Source organism: Sciurus vulgaris, assembly GCF_902686455.1.
Source record: "Sciurus vulgaris genome assembly, chromosome: 8".
Lineage (NCBI taxonomy): Eukaryota > Metazoa > Chordata > Mammalia > Rodentia > Sciuridae > Sciurus > Sciurus vulgaris.
This window is the reverse complement of record NC_136468.1, coordinates 78,537,433-78,562,034: the sequence shown is the minus strand read 5'-3', so window position 1 is coordinate 78,562,034 and position 24,602 is coordinate 78,537,433. Positions and strand designations below refer to the sequence as shown.

The window sequence follows — 24,602 nt, the reverse complement described above, 5'->3', positions numbered from 1 at the left end:
GTAGAGTACCTCTGGGTTCAATCCTCACTACTGGGGGTTGAAAGGGAGAAGGACAATGAAGAGTAAGACTCGGGTATATCTAAGTTTATTTTGTGCTGTTTTAACATAATACCTGATAATGGGTAATTTATAAAGGACAGAGATTAATTTCTTACAATTCTAGATGCTGGGAAGTCCAAGGTCAAGGGGCCTATATTTGCAAAGACTCTCTTGTTGCATCATAACATGGTGGAATGGCTCATGAGAGAGGGAGAGAGAGGAGGCCAAGTACATTCTTTCTTTGGGAACTCACACCTGAGATAACTAATACAGAGTGACAATAATGGCATTAATCCGTGCATGAAAGCAAAGTCTTCATGACCTGATCAATTCTTAATAGTCTTCTTCTCAATGATGTTCCATCAGGGATTAAGTTTCCCAACATATGAACTTTGGGGGACTTATTCAAACCACTGTAGGGTCATTGCTATTAAATACAAGCTATGCCTACACAGGGTTTCACTTACTGGCCAATGAAAATGGTGGTGTCACAGTACAATCCTATCCATAACCTCCTCTTCTTCTCATACCTACGTTCCTATCTCAGGTGCTATGAGTGCCCTACAGAAAAATCTACTTTATCATCTACCACCTTGGAGAGAGTTTGTGTGAAATCAAAGGGGCTGTTGATATAAGGGAGGGTTTTTCCTATTTAGTAGCAAAATTATAGAGGTTGTTAGGAGTTAAAGAATTTAATAAGAGTTATTATAATATAGGAGTATAATGGGCCATTATTCCTAATGATGATGACAATAATAACAATATTAACTGTACTAATGATAATTGAGGACCTGAGTACCCGATCTTCTTCTAACTTCTAACTCACCTAATCTTTACAACAACCTGTGACTAAGGGAGTATTAGTACTCACATGGAATAGGATTCCTAGATAAAATATAGGATATCCAATTACACTTGAATTTCAGAGAGACAAAAAAAAAAGTTTCAAATACTGTATGAAATATGTTTTAAAAATTGTAAGCCTATTTCTCTAAAATTCAAATTTAACTAAATGGTCTATATTTTTATTTGCTAAATCTGACAGTCCTAACAGGGAGGCTGTGTACTATCCCAAGATCACCCAGCTAGAGGAGACAGAGCTGGGATTCAAACTGGGCCTGGTTCAATATTCTTTGTTTTGACGTATTTTAATATCTTGCCTCTCCAATAGAATTGGTGAGCCCCAACCAGGGGCAAAGTAATTAGGTTGTAGTTCCCTACCCAGTCCTTGAAGTGGGGAAAATGAATCTATGAAAGATTATAATGTTTTTAATTTTATTTTTAATATCAAGTACACTTACTTTCGAGAAAGGAACAGCTCAAAGACATCAACATCCCTCTTGTGGCCACACATCTTTAGTTGATCTTCAACTGCCTGATAACATATAATTAATCTGTCAAGCCACATTCCAGTGGGCAAAAGTACTGAGACATTTGCAGTCAATAACAATACGTCTACAAAAAGATCAAAAGGAAGGTGAGCATCGAGTAACCACTCTAAACTGATAAACTCCAACTCTGCAATTATATATTATTTACTCATTTTTGTGGTTGAATTTCATTATTCTTCATTCTGGGCACAGATGTGTATATAAATATATATATATATATTTTTTTTTTTTTGCAAATAATTTTTAATCAGAGACAAAATGTGCCTATATACGTATATACCCAAAACAAGTTTTTGATTCTTTATGAGGTGGGATAATTTGGTCTTTAAATAATTATTCTGAAATGTTCCTTTAAACATGAAGTATCAGTATTGGATAGGTTTCCCATATTTATAGAAGACACAGTATTGGGTTGGAGGAGGAGGGAGCAGGATATAATATATGTCACTATCGAAGACTCTTTGTTGTCTATCACAGTACACTTGGCACCCAGGAAGTTCACAGCAAGTGCCAAACAAATGAATAAATGAATGAATAGATGTTATGATTCTTTGAACAAATGAAAAATGTATTTCCCCTTGGTTGGCAAGCAACAGCATCTTCATTTTTCATAAGTAACTAACACACTCATACTATGGGAGTTTTGGTGAAGAAGCAAGTTTTATTCCCATAGGTTTTGTTTTGAAAATACACAACCAGCCACAGCTATCGAAGTGCTTTTCTTCTTTTTAAGGCTCTTTGCTGAATTATAAAAGAACATTTGTAGGCCACGTGATCTAAAATGATTTGGAAAAATTAGAGCCCATCTGTAATTTGCCATGGAAGGGTAATACTAATAAGACACAAGGAAAGAGAAAGGTACAGTTTTTTTGTTTTTTTGGTTTTTTTTTTTTTGTGATTCTGGAACATAACAAACCATGTCATTATCAGAATGAAGACAATCACCAAACTTTAGCTGGGATTTTTTGTGGGTGATAAGGTTGTAATGTCAGCAGGTGATTCATAAAGTTCTGAGAATGGTTTTGCTATTTAGTAGAGAACTTTAAAAACAGTTAAATGTAGTGGGATGAACAAATATTTAAAGAAGTAAGGAAGGTGTGTCTCCTGGTGATAAGGGCAGCTGCACAATTACAGTTCCAATCTTCCTTTGATTCCTTGCTAAGCAAGCTGAATCTAGGAGTTTGTAGAATGTGTAGGTTAAGGCCTAGGTATTCCTATCAGGGCATTTTGTTATCCTGGGACACAAGCTGAATCTTGGAAAAACTCACCGGATCAGGCCTATTCTCATCTGGGGATTTTAAACATCTGAACTTCCCAGGTTCTATTGTGTATGTTTAATCACAACTTTCCAAAGTGTTTGGGTGGCAAAGGCTGATGAAAGTAGAATTTAAAATCTGCAGTTATCTGTTAAAATTATAAACATACTTTTAACTTCATTCAACCAGCCCATTTCCATTACTCAGAAATACACAGGGATGTACACACCAAAAATGTGAACATTATTGTTCATCTGTCCACCTTGTCTGTGTTTGTGAAATAGTCTCAATAATTGGAATACAGATTAGGTGTAACCTCACAATGGAATACTGTGCATGCAGAAGGTTGAAAATATAGAGATGGTATGATGGTTAATTTTATGTGTCAAATTGACTGAACTAAGGAATGCCCAGATACTTGGCAAAACATTATTTCTGGGCATGTTTGTCAGTATGTTTCCAGAAGAGACTGACATTTGCATGGATAGGCTGAGTAAAGTAGTTCACTCTTACTAACATGGGTCTTTTGAGACCCAAAACAACAGAAAGTCAGAGAAAAGATGAGTTCATCTTTGCTCTTCTGAAACTGGAGCATATGACTTCTCTTGGTAGAAATTAGCACTTCCAGGTTTCAGGCCTTCAGACTTAGACTGGAACAATACTACCGGTTTTTCTGGGCCTCTAGCCTGTGGAAATCAGACTATAGGACTTCTTTTTTATTTATTTTTTCTTTCTTTCTTTTTTTTGTTATTTTTAGTTATACATGATAGTAGAGTCAATTTTGACATATTTATACAAACATGGAGTATATCTTATGCCAGTTAGGATCCCAGTTTTGTAGATGTATAAGATGTGGAATTCACTGTGGTGTATTCATATGTGTACATAGGAAAGTACATATGTCAGATTTATATCACTCTTTCCTTTTTCTATCCTTCTCCCTTCCTTTCATTCCCCTTTGTCTAATCCAGTGAACTTCTATTCTTCCCTTCACTGCCCCTTTGTTATGTGTTAGCATCCACATATCAGAGAGAACATTCAGGCGGTCTTTGATTTTTGGAGATTGACTTATTTCACATAGTATGATAGTCTCCAGATCCATCCATTTACCAGCAAAAGTCATAGAGTCATTCTTCCTTATGCCTGAGTAATATTCCATTGTGTATATATACCACATTTTCTTTATTCATTAATCTGTTGAAGGGCACCTAGGTTGGTTCCATAGCTTAGTTACTGTGAGTTAGCTGCAATAAATACTGATGTGGCTGTGTCACTGTAGTCTGCAGATTTTAACTCCTTTGGATATATGCTGAGAAGTGGTATAATCAGTTCAAATGGTGGTTCTATTCCAATTTCTTTGAGAAATCTCCATACTGCTTTCCAGGATAGTTGTACCAATTTGCAGTCCCACCAGCAATGTATGAGTGTACCTTTTTCCCCACATCCTCACCAACATTTATTGTTGCTGTATTCTTGATAGTTGCCATTCTGACTGGAGTAAGGTGAAATTTTAGATAGTTTTAATTTGCCTTTCTTTAATTACTAGAGATCTTGAATATTTTTTTCATATATTTGTTGACAGTTCATATTTCTTCTTTTAAAAAATGTCTATTTAGTTCCTTTGCCCATTTATTGATTGGGTTATTTGTTTTTTTGGTGTTAAGCTTTTTGAGTTCTTTGTATATTCCTGAAGTGTGGGTGGCAAAAAAATGTTCTCTCATTCTCTTGCTCTCTTTTCTTAAAAAAAAAAAAAAAAATTGTTATTTTTACTTATATATGACAGTAGAGTCTATTTTGAAATATTATACAATGGAGTTTAACGTCCCATGCTTGTGGTTGTACATGATGTGGAGTTATACTGGTGGTGTATTCATATATGAACAAAGGAAAGTAATATGTAGGCTCTCTCTTCATGCTTTTGATCATTTCCTTTGCTGTGAAGAAGGTTTTTAGTTTGATACTATCCCATTTAATGATTTTTTATTTTATGTCTTCTTCTTTAGGATATACTACAGGACTTCTGACTTTATAATCAAGTGATCCAATCCCTCACACTAAATTATTCTATGTATTTGTTTATCTTATCAGTTCTGTTCCTTTGGAGACCCTAATATGGGTGGATATCTAGACATATAAAGATATCCAAAAATATTTTTAAAAAGTAATTGTCTTCTGCAAGCACAAGACCCTGGGTTCAATCCCCAGCATAGCAAAAAAAAAAAAAAAGAGAGAGAGAAAAAGGAATTGTCATTGTAATTCATGTAAACAGAGCAATATTTTATTAAAAATAACTTACATACAAAATGCACATACAGGTTTCAAGATGGCGGCCTAGAGGGTGGCTGCATTTCATGTTGCTCCAGGACTCAGGATTCAAAAGAAGAGAAATTGAGAGACTTGGGACCAACTCAAAGCAGCCGGGTGAGACTCTCCCATTGGGGAGGCATCCCAGATGGGGCGGTAGTTCCGGAACGCAGGGAACTTTGTGAAGTAGAGCTGCCGGCGAGACACCCCTCCCCCCGCTGGAGCAGTGAACTCGGACAACTGGGAGCATCGTAGAGGAGGCTGTTCAGCACAGCGATGGGACTCGGAGCCACCACTGGGGCTCCGGAGGCTGCCTAGGGGAGGAGTGGCGAGGAGAGCTGTGTGGACTCAGAACACCGGGGCCTGCCCTGAGGGGGAGGAGGAGGAGCGTGGCTGCTTGGATTCGGATTGGCTACACCAGAGCTACAGGCAGTTGCCAGAGGAGAAGCTGCACAGCGAGCTGTTTGGACTTAGAGCAACTGCTTCTGAACACCGGGGCCTGCCCTGAGGACGAGGAGGAGGAGCGGGGCCGCTTGGATTCGGAGTGACTGCACCAGAGCTACAGGAGGTTGCCAGAGGAGGGGCTGCATGGCAAGCTGTTTGGACTCAGAACACTTCTGAACACCGGGGCCTTCCCGGAGGAGTAGGAGGAGGAGGAGGAGGAGGAGCGCGGCAGGGCATTTGGACTCGCAGTGACTGCATTGGAGCTCCAGGCGGCTGCTCAGAGGAGAAGGCAAGTGGTGAGTTGTTTGGACTTAAAGCGACCGCTCCTGAACACAGGGGGGCTGCCTGGAGGAGAAGCGCGGTGGGTCACTTGGTCTCCAGTGACCGCACCAGAGCTCCAGGCGGCTGCCCAGAGGACGTGTGCAGCGGGTCGCGTGGATTCAGAGCCACTCAGAGTGACCGCTCCTGAACACCCGGGGGGTTATCTGGAGAAGGAGGAGGAATGGGGAGGATCACTTCGACTCGGAGTGATTGATTGCCCAGGGCTACGGGTGGTTGGTGGGAGGAGGAGGCACGCAGTGAGTTTCTTGGACTCCTAGTGACCGCACCGGAATACTGGGCGGCTGTCTGGAGGAGGAGGCGTGTGGCGGGTCTCTGGAACTCAGAGGGATTGTACGGGGCCCCAGGTGGCTGCTCAGAGGAGGGGCCGCATAGCCAGGCGATTAGGTGCAGAGCAGGGTCCCAGGATCTAGGAGGCTTCTTGGTGGAAGAGCCGCACAGAGACAGGCTTATGGGCGGAGTGAAGGTTCCAGGCCTGCGGGCAGATTCTCTGAGGAGGGGCAGCCTAAGGAGATTCATCTGCGAAGGGTGAGGCTCCCAGGCCCAGGAGGTAGGGCCGGGCCCCTGGGAACTTTGCAGAGGAAGGCAGCCCAGCCCAGGCGGTAGCTGTAAATTGAGGGGAACCTCTAGGAGGGAACTGACCAGCGAGACCTCCCCACCGGGTGAGTCTTCCCTGCCGGGTGAGGTTTCCCCACAAGGACGGTAAAACCAGAGACACAGGCCCAAACAGGCCTTGCCTCAGCCCGCAGCCTAGTTCCCCTTTGGATGACCATTGGTCAACAAGTGGAGGCACCTCTGCCCACTAGCAGAGAATATACCCCACCTGAAGGCCACCACTCCTAGAGAGGCAGATTCCTTGTGGAGCACCGCATTATCAACTTCCTCCAAGACTTCAGCCTACTGAAGGCTAAGAGGGGATATATATAGAAATCTTCAGGGACATTGTAAGTCAATAAAGGAAATCTGCAATATCTCAGTGGTCCACTGATACCTGAACAATATGAGAAAACAAGGAAAGAAAATGCTGCAAACAAATCTAGATGTTACATCAATAAAACCCAATGACAGCATGGCAGAAGAAATGACAGAAAAGGAGTTCAGATTGTACATAATTAAAATGATCAGGGAAGCAAACGATGAGTGAAAGAGCAAATGCAGGCATTGAATGATCGCACCAATCGACAGTTAAAAGAGCAAATACAGGAAGCAAAAGATCATTTCAATAAAGAGTTAGAGATATTGAAAAAAAAAACCAAACAGAAATCCTTGACATGAAGGAAACAATAAACCAAATTAAGAACTCCATAGAAAGCATATCCAGTAGGATAGAACACTTGGAAGACAGAACCTCAGACATTGAAGACAAAATATTTAACCTTGAAAACAAAGTTGAACAAAAAGAGAAGATGGTAAGAAATCATGAACAGAATCTCCAAGAACTATGGGATATCATGAAAAGGCCAAATTTAAGAATTATTGGGATTGAGGAAGGCTTAGAGAAACAAACCAAAGGAATGAACAATCTATTCAATGAAATAATATCAGAAAATTACCCAAATATGAAGAATGAAATGGAAAATCAAGTTCAAGAGGCTTATAGGACTCCAAATACACAAAATTACAACAGACTCACACCAAGGCTCATTATAATGAAAATGCCTAACATACAAAAAAAAGAGAGAATTTTAAAGGCTGTGAGAGAAAAGAACCAGATTACATTCAGGGGGAAACCAATACAGATATCAGCAGATTTTTCAATCCAGACCCTAAAAGCTAGAAGGGCCTGGAACAACATTTTTCAAGCCCTGAAAGAAAATGGATGCCAACCAAGAATCTTATACCCAGCAAAACTTACCTTCAAATGTGACGATGAAATAAAATCCTTCCATGATAAACAAAAGCTAAAAGAATTTACAAAAAGAAAGCCAGCATTACAGAACATTCTCAGCAAAATATTCCATGAGGAAGAGATGAAAAACAAAGAAGCAAATCAGCAAAGGGAGGAATTATCCTAAAGGAATTGTCAAATAAAGGAGGAGCCAAGTTGTGTCAAACAAATAAATAAATAAAATTTAAAAAATGAACCAAATGACCGGGAAACCAAATCATATCTCAATAATAACCCTTTATGTTAATGGCCTGAATTCATCAATCAAAAGACATAGACTGGCAGATTGGATTAAAAAGAAAGATCCAACAATATGTTGCCTGCAAGAGACTCACCTCATAGAAAAAGATACCCATAGACTAAAGGTGAAAGGATGGGGAAAAACATACCATGCGCATGGACTCAGCAAAAAAGCTGGAGTATCCATCCTCATTTCAGATAATGTGGACTTCAAGCCAAAGTTAGTCAGAAGGGATAAAGAAGGTCATTTCATACTACTTAAGGGAAGCATAAATCAGCAAGATATAACAATCATAAACATCTATGCCCCAAACAGTGGCTCATCCATGTATGTCAAACAAATCCCTCTCAATTTCAGAAACCAAATAGACCACAATACAATAATACTAGATGATTTTAACACGCCTCTCTCACCACTGGACAGATCTTCCAGACAAAAATTGAACAAAGAAACCATAGATCTCAATAACACAATCAATAATTTAGACTTAACGGACATTTATAGAATATACCATCCAACCAAGAGTGAATACACTTTCTTCTCAGCAGCACTTGGATCCTTCTCTAAAATAGACCATATATTATGCCACAAAGCTAATGTTAGCAAATACAAGAAGATAGAGACACTAGCATGTATTCTATCAGATCATAATGGATTGAAGTTAGAAATAAATGAAAGAGTAAAACACAGAAACTATTCCAACATCTGGAGATTAAACAATATGCTATTATATGATGAATGGATAACAGAAGATATTAGGAAGGAAATTAAAAAATTCTTAGAGGTAAATGAGAACAAAGAAACATCATATCAAAATCTCTGGGACACTATGAAAGCAGTACTTAGAGGGAAATTTATTTCATGGAGCACATTTAATAAAAGAAGTAAAACTCAACAAATAAACGACCTAACACTACAGCTCAAAGCCCTAGAAAAAGAAGAACAGACCAGCATCAAAAGTAGTAGAAGACAGGAAATAGTTAAACTCAGAGCTGAAATCAATGAAATTGAAACAAAAGAAACAATACAAAAAATTGACAAAATAAATAGCTGGTTCTTCGAAAAAATAAATAAAATCGATAAACCTTTAGCCACACTAACAAAGAGAAGACGAGAGAAAACCCAAATCACTAAAATTCGGAATGAACAAGGAAATATCACAACAGACAGGACTGAAATACAAAACATAATTAGAAGCTATTTTGAAAATCTATACTCCAACAAAACAGAAAACCTCGAAGACATCAACAGGTTTCTAGAGACATATGAATTGCCTAAACTGAATGAGGAGGACATACACAATTTAAATAGACCAATTTCAAGTACTGAAATAGAAGAAGTCATCAAAAGCCTACCAACAAAGAAAAGTCCGGGACCAGATGGGTTCTCAGCCGAGTTCTACAAAACCTTTAAAGAAGAGCTCATTCCAATACTTCTCAAAGTATTCCATAAAATAGAAGAGGAGGGAACCCTCCCAAACTCATTCTGTGAAGCCAATATCACACTGATACCTAAACCAGACAGAGACTCATCAAGGAAAGAAAATTTCAGACCAATATCCTTAATGAACATCGACGCAAAAATTCTCCACAAAATTTTAGCAAATCGCATACAAAAACATATTAAAAAGATAGTGCACCATGATCAAGTGGGTTTCATCCCAGGGATGCAAGGTTGGTTCAACATCAGGAAATCAATAAATGTCATTCACTATATCAATAGACTTAAAGTCAAGAATCACATGATTATTTCAATAGATGCAGAAAAAGCATTTGATAAAATACAGCACCCCTTTATGCTCAAAACACTAGAAAAAATAGGGGAGTGGGAACATTCCTTAACATTATAAAGGCCATTTATGCTAAGCCCATGGCTAATATCATTCTAAATGGTGAAAAACTGAAAGCATTCCCCCTAAAAACTGGAACAAGGCAGGGATGCCCTCTTTCACCACTTCTATTCAACATCGTTCTTGAGACTCTAGCCAGAGCAATTAGAGAAACCAAAGAAATTAAAGGGATACGAATTGGAAAAGAGGAACTCAACCTATCCCTATCCCTGTTCACTGATAACATGAGTATATAATTAGAGGAACCTTGAAATTCCACCAGAAAACTCTTAGAACTCATAAGTGAATTCAGTAAAGTAGCAGGTTACAAGATCAATGCTCATAAATCCAATGCATTTTTATACATAAGTGATGAATCTTCAGAAAGAGAAATTAGGAAGAATACCCCATTCACAATAGCATCGAAAAAAATAAAATACTTGGGAATCATTCTCACAAAAGAGATAAAAGACCTCTACAATGAGAACTATACAATACTAAAGAAAGAAATTAAGGAACACCTTAAAAGATGGAAAGATCTTCCATGTTCTTGGATAGGAAGAATTAATATTGTCAAAATGGCCATACTACCTAAAGTGCTATACAAATTCAATGCAATTCCAATTAAAATCCCAATGACGTACCTTACAGAAATAGAGCAAGCAATTATGAAATTCATCTGGAAGAATAAGAAACCCAGAATAGCTAAAGCAATCCTTAGCAGGAAGAGTGAAACAGGGGGTATTGCAATACCAGATCTTCAACTCTACTACAAAGCAATAGTAACAAAAACAGCATGGTATTGGTACCAAAATAGAAAGGTAGATCATTGGTACAGAATAGAGGACACGGACACAAACCCAAACAAATACAATTTTCTCATACTAGACAAAGGGGCCAAAAATATGCAATGGAGAAAAGATAGCCTCTTCAACAAATGGTGCTGGGAGAATTGGAAATCCATATGCAACAGAATGAAACTAAACCCATATCTCTCACCATGCACGAAACTAAACTCAAAATGGATTAAGGACCTCGGAATCCGACCAGAGACCCTGCAGATTATAGAAGAAAAAGTAGGTCCAGATCTTCAACATGTCAGCTTAGGACCAGACTTCCTTAACAGGACTCCCATAGCACAAGAAATAAAAGCAAGAATCAATAACTGGGATAGATTCAAACTAAAAAGCTTTCTCTCAGCAAAAGAAACTATCAGCAATGCGAAGAAAGAGCCTACAGAGTGGGAGAATATCTTTGCCAATCATACTTCAGATAGAGCACTAATCTCCAGAATCTATAAAGAACTCAAAAAACTCTACTCCAAGAATTCAAATAATCCAATCGACAAATGGGCTAAGGAAATGAATAGACACTTCACAGAAGAAGATCTACAAGCAATTAACAAACATATGGAAAAATGTTCAACATCTCTAGTAATAAGAGAAATGCAAATCAAAACCACCCTAAGATTCCATCTCACCCCAATTAGAATGGCGATTATCAAGAATACGAGCAACAACAGGTGTTGGCGAGGATGTGGGGAGAAAGGTACACTCATACATTGCTGGTGGGGCTGCAAATTAGTGCAGCCACTCTGGAAAGCAGTGTGGAGATTCCTTAGAAAACTTGGAATGGACCCTCCATTTGACTCAGCTATCCCACTCCTTGGCCTATACCCAAAGGACTTAAAATCAGCATACTACAGAGATACAGCCACATCAATGTTCATAGCTGCTCAATTCACATAGCCAGACTGTGGAACCAACCTAGATGCCCTTCAATTGATGAGTGGATAAAGAAGATGTGGTATATATATACAATGGAATATTACTCAGTCATAAAGAATGATAAAATTATGGCATTTGCAGGCAAATGGATGAAATTGGAGAATATCATGCTAAGTGAGATAAGCCAATCTCAAAAAGCCAAAGGAAGAATGATATCGCTAATAAGTGGATGATGACACATAATGGGGGTAGGGAAGGGTTAGTGTTAGGGTTAGAGTTAGGGTTAGGGAGGGGGGCAAGTATGGAGGAAGGAAGCTCTGTATAGAAGGAAAAGAGTGGTGGGAGGGGTGGGGGAAAGGGAAAAAATAACAGAATGAATCAAACAACATTACTCTATGTAAATTTATGATTTCACAAATGGTATGCCTTTACGCCATGTACAAACAGAGAAACAACATGTATCCCATTTGTTTACAATAAAATAAAAACAATAAATAAATAAAAATAAAAAACAAAATGCACATACTCCAAATTGTTAGCAAAAGTCATCACTTAAAAACATAAGGAAATGTTGCTTTCTTTTTATTATTTATTTATTTATGAGGCAGTCTTGCTACATTGCCCAGACTGGTCTCAAACTCCTGGGCTCAAGTGATCCTCCTACCTCAATTTCCCAAGTGCTAGGACTATAAGGCACATGTCACATGCCTGGCTCAAGGTAATACATTTTTAAATGTTTGACTATGTTGTAATAAGCCCATATTAATTTGACCATCAGAAAAGAATACATATTTTGAAAACTTTAGCTCTATACTAAGTATTTAGTAGGATTTAAATCAAATTTAGAAAAAGAAGAGACAAAAAGGGAAATGGAAAATACCAGCAGTGTATGTAAATCTCTAACAAAATTATTTATACAACTTCGAATCATGGCATGTTTCTTTCCAGCCAACAATTTTTTGTGAATCTAGTACAAAGTATGAATGTCAAAGTGCCAAGAAACCTGAACTTATACCAAGAAGTTCAGGTTTCAGGGAGTCTGTGAAGAATCTGTTCTAGTCCCCACCCACACACAGCCACACAGTTGCACTTTCCTTCATCTCAAGGAACACGAGCACCCTTTCCCTATTTTTAAAAACATGGAATTTACCATTTTAAAGTTTGTAGTTCTGTGGTATCAAGTTCATTCCCAGGCCGCACATTTGCCTTGCTGTGTGGCCATCACCACCGTCCGTTCCCACAACTGTTCATCTTCTGTAACTGAGGCTTAGCACCCAGAGGCAACTGACTCTTCCTTCACTCCTCTCTCCAGCCCCGGCACCTGCCATTCTATCTTCTGTCTCTGAGTTTGACTAGGTACTCACATAAGTGGAATTCTATAGCATTTGTCCTTGTGTGACTGGTTTATTTCACTTATCATCATGTCTTCAAGATTCTTTCATGTCGTAACATGTGTCAGAACTTCTTTCACTTTTACCTATATACCACATTTTCTTTACCCATTCATCTGTCAAAGGACTCTTAGGTTGATCTCAATCTACCTTTTGGCTATTTCAAATAACTCTGCTATGAACATGGATATACAGAGATCTGTGTGAGTCCCTATCTTTCACTTATTTGAGTAAATATACAATAGTGGAATTGCTAGATTTTAAGGAATCCCATGTATAATTATTTGAGGAATTTCCATACTGCCTCTTATAGTGACTGCATGCAACAAGCATTCTTTAAGATGAATATTTTTTAAAATAGTAGGTCCAAACAGATTCACTCAACCATTTATTCAATCAAATAGTGAGCACTTAGTTTAGGCCATGACTAGTTTCCTCTGTGACTAGCTGGTAAATGTGGGAATAAATTAGGTAAGATGCTTGTTCTTTATGAACAAATCTATTTATAGGAGAGGTAAGGAACACAGAATGCTATAAAAGAAGGTTGCATGTGTGAAGGGCTATAAGAAAAGAGAAAACATGCTCTGGGAAATTCAGAGGAAGAAAACATTCCTGTCAGTCTGGACACGATGAGAAGATTTCAGGACAGGACCAACAGGCAGGGCCTTAAAGGGTGAGAAGAAAAGAAATAGGATGTTGATGGAAGAAGAGAGTAAACTGTGAGGTGTGTGGGGCTGTGTGGCCTTTAGCTGAAAAGCCATATAGAAGGCAACTGAGAAATAAATTAAGAAAGGTGGGCTTGCATTATATTATGGAAGCTAATTTTGAAATTTAGGCTTGAATGTGTGTGCTTAATCAGTGCCCAAATAAAACTTTTACAGGCCTGGAGAACTCTCACTGAAATTTACATATTTTATGTAAACTATAATTTTCTTTGTTCTTTTTAGAAATACACAGCAGTATTTTGACATGTTATACATACATGGAGTAGAACTTGTTCTAATTAGAATCCTTTTCTTGTGGGAACTGATGTGGAAGTTTCATTGGTGGTGTATTCATATATGAACGTAGGAAAGTTATGTTGAAAACTATAATTTAAAATTAACTTAGTTTTATATGATCTATACACACGTACATGAAACACACGCACACACACATACATATTCATGAATTAACTACATGGTAAAATCCATCTTAGAAAGTTCTTGTTTTTCCCATGACAACCACATCAATGCTTTTAAACACTATTCAATGTGAAGCTATTTCAAACACATTTTTCCTCCTTCTCTATTGTTGTCCTTGTTTTATTGATAGTTTAAAAGCATGGACTTAATTAAGTATTGGGAAATTCAGCATTGACTCAATTCTGGAACAATACAGATATATTACAGAATCTCTGAACTGGAGAGAAGATGTGGCAGTCTAGGCTTCAGGAAGTTACCTTTCACAACAAGGTATATGATGACCTGGGGTGCAGAGAGAGCTGCAGACAGCAAGCAAGGCCACCTCTAAAACATCAAGACTAGATGTCATGAACCTACCTGAGAGGTATGGCAAGTGGGAAGTAGTGAATAGATCTGACATGGTATGCGTAAAGAGCATTGGCGGGAACTGGCAGGCAACTGGAGGTTCTGCCAAGGCAAGAGAAGTCACTGGTGATGCTCATGATGTGATGACTTGGTGATGTGAAAGGTGACTAGGCTGGGAGGGAAGATATAGTCAGCTGAGAAATGCTGGGACTGAAGCTCTGGTGGAACACAGAGGTCAAGGCCCCACCAGAAAGCTGTAAGTGTAAAAGCAGATCTCAGAGACATCAAGGTGGATTTGAAAATCTGGTGAGACCTGTCAGTCCAAAGGAGAGAGTGGGACCCAAATGCATCATGGTGAAGTGTCTACTTATAGGGAGAGGAGGAGGGAAGCAAGCTGGATGTGGAGACAGAGAGGGGTGGTTGTAAAGTCAGGGGAGAGACCTCAGGGCAGTGGGAGCCATGAGAAGGATTGCAAGAAGATAGAATTTAAGTCTGCAGGATTGCGCTGGGTGAGAGAGGATGTTACTCTGAAAAGGTATTGATTTTGAAGGGTGATTTCAGTAGCCTAGTGAGGGGGGCAATCAGATTTCCAATTAACTGGTTAGTACAACAAGAAAATAAAAACAGTCCAACACAGAATTGGGATGTAGACAGTTCTAGCATAGGGAGAAAAACAACAGCTTCCTCCATTGCCCCAATACCTTAGAATCTAGATTCAACAGAAAAAGGTTTAAAAATGGTAGCATTACTTAATGCCAGAATAGTCTGCATTGAAGTCTATAGGAGAAATTATCCGTGTGTGTGTGGGGCGGGGGGGGGGGGGGGGGGGGGGGGGGGGGGGGGGTGCTGGGGATTAAACCCAGGACCTTCTGCATGTGAGGTAAGCACTCTACCAACTGAACTACATCCCCAGCCCAGCAACTGCCCTCTTTGAAGATTAATTCCTTCACCTACATGCAATACACCCCTCCAGTTAGGACTTGGCTGTGAATGGCTTTCGATACATTATAAAACTCTCATTCTTGTTGAATCATAGTAGCCCCTAACCTCTCAAACAGGTCTGAGAACTCTAGGAAGCCCTACCGGCTCCTGTGCTGCAGGATTCTCAGATCCTCTCTCTCTCAGATATTCTTTAAGCCATCATTATTGCTCTCTATTTTGCTTCTTCTGTTCCTCAAAGAATTTGTCCTCTTCTAAGTGTCTTTTTTGTACCTCGGGGGAACAACATTATCAGGGGTGGGCACACTCACATACACACAAATGTATGGCTGTGAGATTCGGGAGTCCAAAATTTCTGGCTCCATAATCTCCAAATCACCCTAGTTACATAATGCAGCAGATGGTGAATGGAAAAATGTCAATGGCTTTCAGTATGGATCTCTAGTAGTACCTAAACTCTAACCAGGAGATGTTTGATCTCCAACCCTGCTAGGTGTTTAAAATTGCTCGACCCCCTCCTACCCGGACCTCAGGAGCAACCCCCCCCCCTGCCCTGGGACTCGTTCTCGGAAGGGAGGCGCTGCTTACCCGAAGACTGCTCTGTAGCGCAGTTTCGGCGACCGGAGATTTGTTGGAGTGCTGGAGGGCGCAGGACATGGTGTTCAGGTCTCAGGTCATCAGGAAAACGGGCGACCAGTGGCACCAGCGGTCCACATGGCTGATCTTGTGGCTCATTGTTCTGTCATAAAGTTTATCTCATCCCTGTCGACCTAAAGCCAATCCCAAGAAGAGAAGATATGAAGGCAAACCCTGACTTTTATGACGTCTATGTATGTGATGCTGCAGCACATCCCTGTGCTAGGATGATGCTCGGGGGATGCATGTGGTGGATGCGTGGGTCGGAAGACCTGAACGGAGCCACCCAGGAATTGTTTCCCTGATTTGAAATTGTAATATCAGAAAATCTTGGTTCTGAAAATTAGATATGTCTTTGACCAGAATGTGAGATGTTGGCGGGTAAGAGTGTAGCGGTTCCCCGCGCAGTCTTAGGGGAGCTTGGCGCAAAAAGATAAAAACATCTACCGCTGATTCTGCCTTTACTTAAAATTTGACATTTCATTTATCACGGATTTTTTTTGCATAAATTTTGATTTTAAAAATATTGCGGTCTGGGTTTGTGGGTCAGTGGTAGAGCGCTTGCCTAGCATGTTTGAGGCACTGGATTCTATTCTCAGCACCACATAAAAATAAATAAAAATAAAGATATTGTGTCCATCAACAGCTAAAAATATTTTTTAAATATTGCACTAAGGTATTTATTTTAAATGCTGAGTGTTTGGTGACCTCTTAGTTTTTTTTCAAATATATTTTTCAGTTGTTGATGGACCTTTTTTTTCTTCTTTTCTTTATATGCTGTGCTGAGAACCAAACGCCGTTCCTCACTCATGCTAGGCAAGCATTCTACCACTGAGCCACAGCCCTAACCCCCTTCATTATTTCTTGCACTAAGGCCAGTGAGTGCCTCCTTTGTCTCATCCTAGACCCAGACCAGGCTTGGGCAGGTGTGGCAGTATTAAGACTCCCCAAGATTCCAAGTATACAGAAAAAGGAAACTGCTGATTTTATTGGCCAAAAGCGAAAGCATGCTGATTCAGTAGCTGAAATGTCCTTCCTCTGGCAGAAAACAGACAAATTGAGACACTATTTTGCCAGTCCTTCTATCTCTCTCTCTCTCTCTCTCTCTCTCTCTCTCTCTCTCTCTCTCAGTCACACACACACACACACACACACACACACACACACACACACACACACTTTAAAAATTGATCTCTGGGGAATAATAGAGGTACTTTAGATTAGCAGAGGGGAGTGAAGTGGGGGGAGGGGGCATAGGGGTGGGTCATTATTACCCTATGTACATATATATTTAAGCCACCTGCATGTACAACCAGAAGAATGAGAAGTTATACTCCATTTATGTATGATGTGTCAAAATGCATTCTATTGTCATGTATAACTAATTAGAAATATTTAAAGAAGGAAAAAAGTATTACATGTTAAGATTTTAATACATTTAATACATTTAATACCAATGTTGGGTTTGTGCCATTAAGTTAGCCTATTTGTTGTATATCCTTTACAATAAACCATATATTCAAAGTTCTAGAAGAGAAAATTGATCTCTCCCTAGCTGTATTGAAACCTCTAGCAAGACTATTTTATAATCTTATTTATTTAAGTCTTGTTCCCCTCTTGCTTGGGTAACTTTAGGCCAGGATACTGTTTGTGACATCCCTGTATTTTACTAGAGCCTAATTCAATGTTGTTTTTAAAAATTGTTAGTTAATCGAATGAGTTGGTGCCTAGGCTCCAAATTTGAACCTGAAATTTAGGAATTAGTATTTTTAAATGGGTTAAGCTAATTGCATTAAAAATTGTGTTGGAATAGAACATTGAAAAATATCTCAGTGGAGAGAGCAAGTACATACTATTTCAGTTCTTTTAAAAAGAATTTGGAGTCCAGTGGGGGTAAAAGTCTTCCAAGTTATCATGCAGGGAGTCATCATCTGAGAACTAGTGTTTAAATAGTTTTTATTGGGCTGGGGATATGGCTCAGTTGGTAGAGTGCTTGCCTTGCAAGCATAAGGCCCTGGGTTCAGTCCCCAGCACTGCAAAAAAATAAATAGATAAAATAAAATAATAATAATAATAATAATAAATAAAAAATATAGTTTTTATTAGGGAGATAAAAATCAGATGAGAGGAATGGTCTACTGAGAAAGCATATAAAATAACTATTGGCCTCATCCATGTTTGTAGCTAATGTGTTATAGTATTTTAGGTATTATTCATGAATATGCTATGTGGAAAGTGGAAATGCATAGTACTTATTTAGGTTTTACATTACTCAACTATGACTTTTAAAACCATACACATAATAGGTTTATAGACATCTTACAAAAGCAAAATATTATCCAGTTTATTTCTATCAAAATCACATTTAAAAAAATTCATCCTTTATTTATTTTTAAACCTCTTCATGTTATACTGATTGAGATAGAAATACTTTTTTAGAGCCTACACACCAAAACCTTTTCTTTTCTTTTTTTTTTTTTTTTTTCTCTTTGTTAGGCTTTATTTTATTAAACAAACCAAGAAGAAAATAATAGAATTTCATTTTTCTTTCTTTTTTTTTTACCTATTTATATATATATATATATATATTTTTTTATTGTAAACAAATGGGATACATGTTGTTTCTCTGTTTGTACATGGCATAAAGGCATACCATTTGTGTAATCATAAATTTACATAGAGTAATGTTGTTTGATTCATTCTGTTATTTTTTTCCCTTCCCCCCATCCCTCCCACCACTCTTTACCCTCTATACAGTACTTCCTTCCTCCATACTTGCCCCCCTCCATAATCCTAACTCTAACCCTACCACTAACCCTTCCCTCCCCCCCAATATGTGTCATCCTCCACTTATTAGCGATATCATTCGTCCTTTGGCTTTTTGAGATTGGCTTATCTCACTTAGCATGATATTCTCCAATTTCATCCATTTGCCTGCAAATGCCATAATTTTATCATTCTTTATGGCTGAGTAATATTCCATTGTATATATATACCACATCTTCTTTATCCACTCATCAATTGAAGGGCATCTAGGTTGGTTCCACAGTCTGGCTATGTGAATTGAGCAGCTATGAACATTGATGTGGCTGTATCTCTGTAGTATGCTGATTTTAAGTCCTTTGGGTATAGGCCAAGGAGTGGGATAGCTGAGTCAAATGGAGGGTCCATTCCAAGTTTTCTAAGGAATCTCCACACTGCTTTCCAGAGTGGCTGCACTAATTTGCAGCCCCACCAGCAATGTATGAGTGTACCTTTCTCCCCACATCCTCGCCAACACCTGTTGTTGCTCGTATTCTTGATAATCGCCATTCTAATTGGGGTGAGATGGAATCTTAGGGTGGTTTTGATTTGCATTTCTCTTATTACTAGAGATGTTGAACATTTTTCCATATGTTTGTTGATTGCTTGTAGATCTTCTTCTGTGAAGTGTCTATTCATTTCCTTAGCCTATTTGTCAACTGGATTATTTGAATTCTTGGAGTAAAGTTTTTTGAGTTCTTTATAGATTCTGGAGATTAGTGCTCTATCTAAAGTATGATTGGCAAAGATATTCTCCCACTCTGTAGGCTCTTTCTTCGCATTGCTGATAGTTTCCTTTGCTGAGAGAAAGCTTTTTAGTTTGAATCTATCCCAGTGGTTGATTCTAGCTTTTATTTCTTGTGCTATGGGAGTCCTGTTAAGGAAGTCTGATCCTAGACCAACAAGGTGAAGATTTGGACCTACTTTTTCTTCTATAATCTACAGGGTCTCTGGTCTGATTCCGAGGTCCTTAATCCATTTTGAGTTTAGTTTCGTGCATGGTGAGAAATATGGGTTTAGTTTCATTCTGTTGCATATGGATTTCCAATTCTCCCAGCACCATTTGTTGAAGAGGCTATCTTTTCTCCATTGCATATTTTTGGCCCCTTTGACTAGTATGAGAAAATTGTATTTATTTGGGTTTGTGTCCGTGTCCTCTATTCTGTACCAATGATCTACCTTTCTATTTTGGTACCAATACCATACTGTTTTTGTTACTATTGCTTTGTAGTAGAGTTGAAGATCTGGTATTGCAATACCCCCTGTTTCACTCTTCCTGCTAAGGATTGCTTTAGCTATTCTGGGTTTCTTATTCTTCCAGATGAATTTCATAATTGCTTGCTCTATTTCTGTAAGGTCATTGGGATTTTAATTGGAATTGCATTGAATTTGTATAGCACTTTAGGTAGTATGGCCATTTTGACAATATTAATTCTTCCTATCCAAGAACATGGAAGATCTTTCCATCTTCTAAGGTGTTCTTTAATTTCTTTCTTTAGTGTTGTATAGTTCTCATTGTAGAGGTCTTTCACCTCTTTTGTGAGATTGATTCCCAAGTATTTTATTTTTTTCGAGGCTATTGTGAATGGGGTATTTTTCCTAATTTCTCTTTCTGAAGATTCATCACTTATGTATAAAAATGCGTTGGATTTATGGGCATTGATCTTGTAACCTGCTACTTTACTGAATTCACTTATGAGTTCTAAGAGTTTTCTGGTGGAATTTCAAGGTTCCTCTAAATATATAATCATGTCATCAGCGAACAGGGATAGTTTGAGTTCTTCTTTTCCAATTCGTATCCCTTTAGTTTCTTTGGTTTGTCTAACTGCTCTGGCCAGAGTCTCAAGAACGATGTTGAATAGAAGTGGAGAAAGAGGGCATCCCTGCCTTGTTCCAGTATTTAGGGGGAATGCTTTCAGTTTTTCACCATTTAGAATGATATTGGCCATGGCCTTAGCGTAGATGGCCTTTACAATGTTAAGGAATGTTCCCACTATCCCTATTTTTTCTAGTGTTTTGAGCATGAAGGGGTGCTGTATTTTATCAAATGCTTTTTCTGCATCTATTGAAATAATCATGTGATTCTTGACTTTAAGTCTATTTATATGGTGAATTACGTTTATTGATTTCCTGATGTTGAACCAACCTTGCATCCCTGGGATGAAACCCACTTGATCATGGTGCATTATCTTTTTAATATGTTTTTGTATGCGATTTGCTAAAATTTTGTGGAGAATTTTTGCGTCGATGTTCATTAAGGATATTGGTCTGAAATTTTCTTTCCTTGATGAGTATCTGTCTGCTTTAGGTATCAGTGTGATATTGGCTTCACAGAATGAGTTTGGGAGGGTTCCCTCCTCTTCTATTTTATGGAATACTTTGAGAAGTATTGGAATGAGCTCTTCTTTAAAGGTTTTGTAGAACTCGGCTGAGAACCCATCTGGTCCCGGACTTTTCTTTGTTGGTAGGCTTTTGATGACTTCTTCTATTTCAGTACTTGAAATTGGTCTATTTAAATTGTGTATGTCCTCCTCATTCAGTTTAGGCAATTCATATGTCTCTAGAAACCTGTTGATGTCTTCGAGGTTTTCTGTTTTGTTGGAGTATAGATTTTCAAAATAGCTTCTAATTATGTTTTGTATTTCAGTCCTGTCTGTTGTGATATTTCCTTGTTCATTCCGAATTTTAGTGATTTGGGTTTTCTCTCGTCTTCTCTTTGTTAGTGTGGCTAAAGGTTTATCAATTTTGTTTATTTTTTCGAAGAACCAACTATTTTGTCAATTTTTTGTATTGTTTCTTTTGTTTCAATTTCATTGATTTCAGCTCTGAGTTTAACTATTTCCTGTCTTCTACTACTTTTGGTGCTGGTCTGTTCTTCTTTTTCTAGGGCTTTGAGCTGTAGTATTAGGTCGTTTATTTGTTGAGTTTTACTTCTTTTATTAAATGTGCTCCATGAAATAAATTTCCCTCTAAGTACTGCTTTCATAGTGTCCCAGAGATTTTGATATGATGTTTCTTTGTTCTCATTTACCTCTAAGAATTTTTTAATTTCCTTCCTAATATCTTCTGTTATCCATTCATCATATAATAGCATATTGTTTAATCTCCAGATGTTGGAATAGTTTCTGTGTTTTACTCTTTCATTTATTTCTAACTTCAATCCATTATGATCTGATAGAATACATGCTAGTGTCTCTATCTTCTTGTATTTGCTAACATTAGCTTTGTGGCATAATATATGGTCTATTTTAGAGAAGGATCCATGTGCTGCTGAGAAGAAAGTGTATTCACTCTTGGTTGGATGGTATATTCTATAAATGTCCGTTAAGTCTAAATTATTGATTGTGTTATTGAGATCTATGGTTTCTTTGTTCAATTTTTGTCTGGAAGATCTGTCCAGTGGTGAGAGAGGTGTGTTAAAATCACCTAGTATTATTGTGTTGTGATCTATTTGGTTTCTGAAATTGAGAAGGATTTGTTTGACATACATGGATGAGCCACTGTTTGGGGCATAGATGTTTATGATTGTTATATCTTCCTGATTTATGCTTCCCTTAAGTAGTATGAAATGACCTTCTTTATCCCTTCTGACTAACTTTGGCTTGAAGTCCACATTATCTGAAATGAGGATGGATACTCCAGCTTTTTTGCTGAGTCCATGCGCATGGTATGTTTTTCCCCATCCTTTCACCTTTAGTCTATGGGTATCTTTTTCTATGAGGTGAGTCTCTTGCAGGCAACATATTGTTGGATCTTTCTTTTTAATCCAATCTGCCAGTCTATGTCTTTTGATTGATGAATTCAGGCCATTAACATAAAGGGTTATTATTGAGATATGATTTGGTTTCCCGGTCATTTGGTTCATTTTTTAAATTTTATTTATTTATTTGTTTGACACAACTTGGCTCCTCCTTTATTTGACAATTCCTTTAGGATAATTCCTCCCTTTGCTGATTTACTTCTTTGTTTTCATCTCTTCCTCATGGAATATTTTGCTGTTAATGTTCTGTAATGCTGGCTTTCTTTTTGTAAATTCTTTTAGCTTTTGTTATCATGGAAGGATTTATTTCATCGTCACATTTGAAGGTAAGTTTTGCTGGGTATAAGATTCTTGGTTGGCATCCATTTTCTTTCAGGGCTTGAAAAATGTTGTTCCAGGCCCTTCTAGCTTTTAGGGTCTGGATTGAAAAATCTGCTGATATCTGTATTGGTTTCCCCTGAATGTAATCTGGTTCTTTTCTCTCACAGCCTTTAAAATTCTCTCTTTTTTTGTATGTTAGGCATTTTCATTATAATGAGCCTTGGTGTGAGTCTGTTGTAATTTTGTGTATTTGGAGTCCTATAAGCCTCTTGAACTTGATTTTCCATTTCATTCTTCATATTTGGGTAATTTTCTGATATTATTTCATTGAATAGATTGTTCATTCCTTTGGTTTGTTTCTCTAAGCCTTCCTCAATCCCAATAATTCTTAAATTGGCCTTTTCATGATATCCCATAGTTCTTGGAGATTCTGTTCATGATTTCTTACCATCTTCTCTTTTTGTTCAACTTTGTTTTCAAGGTTAAATATTTTGTCTTCAATGTCTGAGGTTCTGTCTTCCAAGTGTTCTATCCTACTGGATATGCTTTCTATGGAGTTCTTAATTGGTTTATTGTTTCCTTCATGTCAAGGATTTCTGTTTGGTTTTTTTTTTCAATATCTCTAACTCTTTATTGAAATGATCTTTTGCTTCCTGTATTTGCTCTTTTAACTGTCGATTGGTGCGATCATTCAATGCCTGCATTTGCTCTTTCACTCATCGTTTGCTTCCCTGATCATTTTAATTATGTACAATCTGAACTCCTTTTCTGTCATTTCTTCTGCCATGCTGTCATTGGGTTTTATTGATGTAACATCTAGATTTGTTTGCAGCATTTTCTTTCCTTGTTTTCTCATATTGTTGAGGTTTCAGTGGATCACTGAGATATTGCAGATTTCCTTTATTGACTTACTATGTCCCTGAAGATTTCTATATATATCCCTTCTTATCCTTCAGTATGCTGAAGTCTTGGAGGAAGTTGATAATGCGGTGCTCCACAAGGAATCTGCCTCTCTAGGAGTGGTGGCCTTCAGGTGGGGTATATTCTCTGCTAGTGGGCAGAGGTGCCTCCACTTGTTGACCAATGGTCATCCAAAGGGGAACTAGGCTGCGGGCTGAGGCAAGGCCTGTTTGGGCCTGTGTCTCTGGTTTTACCGTCCTTGTGGGGAAACCTCACCCGGCAGGGAAGACTCACCCGGTGGGGAGGTCTCGCTGGTCAGTTCCCTCCTAGAGGTTCCCCTCAATTTACAGCTACCGCCTGGGCTGGGCTGCCTTCCTCTGCAAAGTTCCCAGGGGCCCGGCCCTACCTCCTGGGCCTGGGAGCCTCACCCTTCGCAGATGAATCTCCTTAGGCTGCCCCTCCTCAGAGAATCTGCCCGCAGGCCTGGAACCTTCACTCCGCCCATAAGCCTGTCTCTGTGCGGCTCTTCCACCAAGAAGCCTCCTAGATCCTGGGACCCTGCTCTGCACCTAATCGCCTGGCTATGCGGCCCCTCCTCTGAGCAGCCACCTGGGGCCCCGTACAATCCCTCTGAGTTCCAGAGACCCGCCACATGCCTCCTCCTCCAGACAGCCGCCCAGTATTCCGGTGCGGTCACTAGGAGTCCAAGAAACTCACTGCGTGCCTCCTCCTCCCACCAACCACCCGTAGCCCTGGGCAATCAATCACTCCGAGTCGAAGTGACCCTCCCCGTTCCTCCTCCTTCTCCAGATAACCCCCAGGTGTTCAGGAGCGGTCGCTCTGAGTGGCTCTGAATCCACGTGACCC

General features: G+C 38.8%; 1 protein-coding gene across 1 annotated transcript in view; it reads right to left on the bottom strand.

Moving 5' to 3' along the window:
• LRRC72 (leucine rich repeat containing 72) overlaps nucleotides 1-15,973 on the bottom strand; it is a gene marked incomplete at its 5' end in the record, with an annotated part of 60,121 nt that extends 44,148 nt beyond the window's left edge. The window contains 2 exons of the mRNA XM_079150383.1: nucleotides 1,341-1,414; nucleotides 15,905-15,973. Coding sequence (XP_079006509.1) covers nucleotides 1,341-1,414; nucleotides 15,905-15,973 — 143 coding nt within the window. The remainder of the gene's footprint in view (nucleotides 1-1,340; nucleotides 1,415-15,904) is intronic.
• Nucleotides 15,974-24,602: the final 8,629 nt, after the last annotated feature.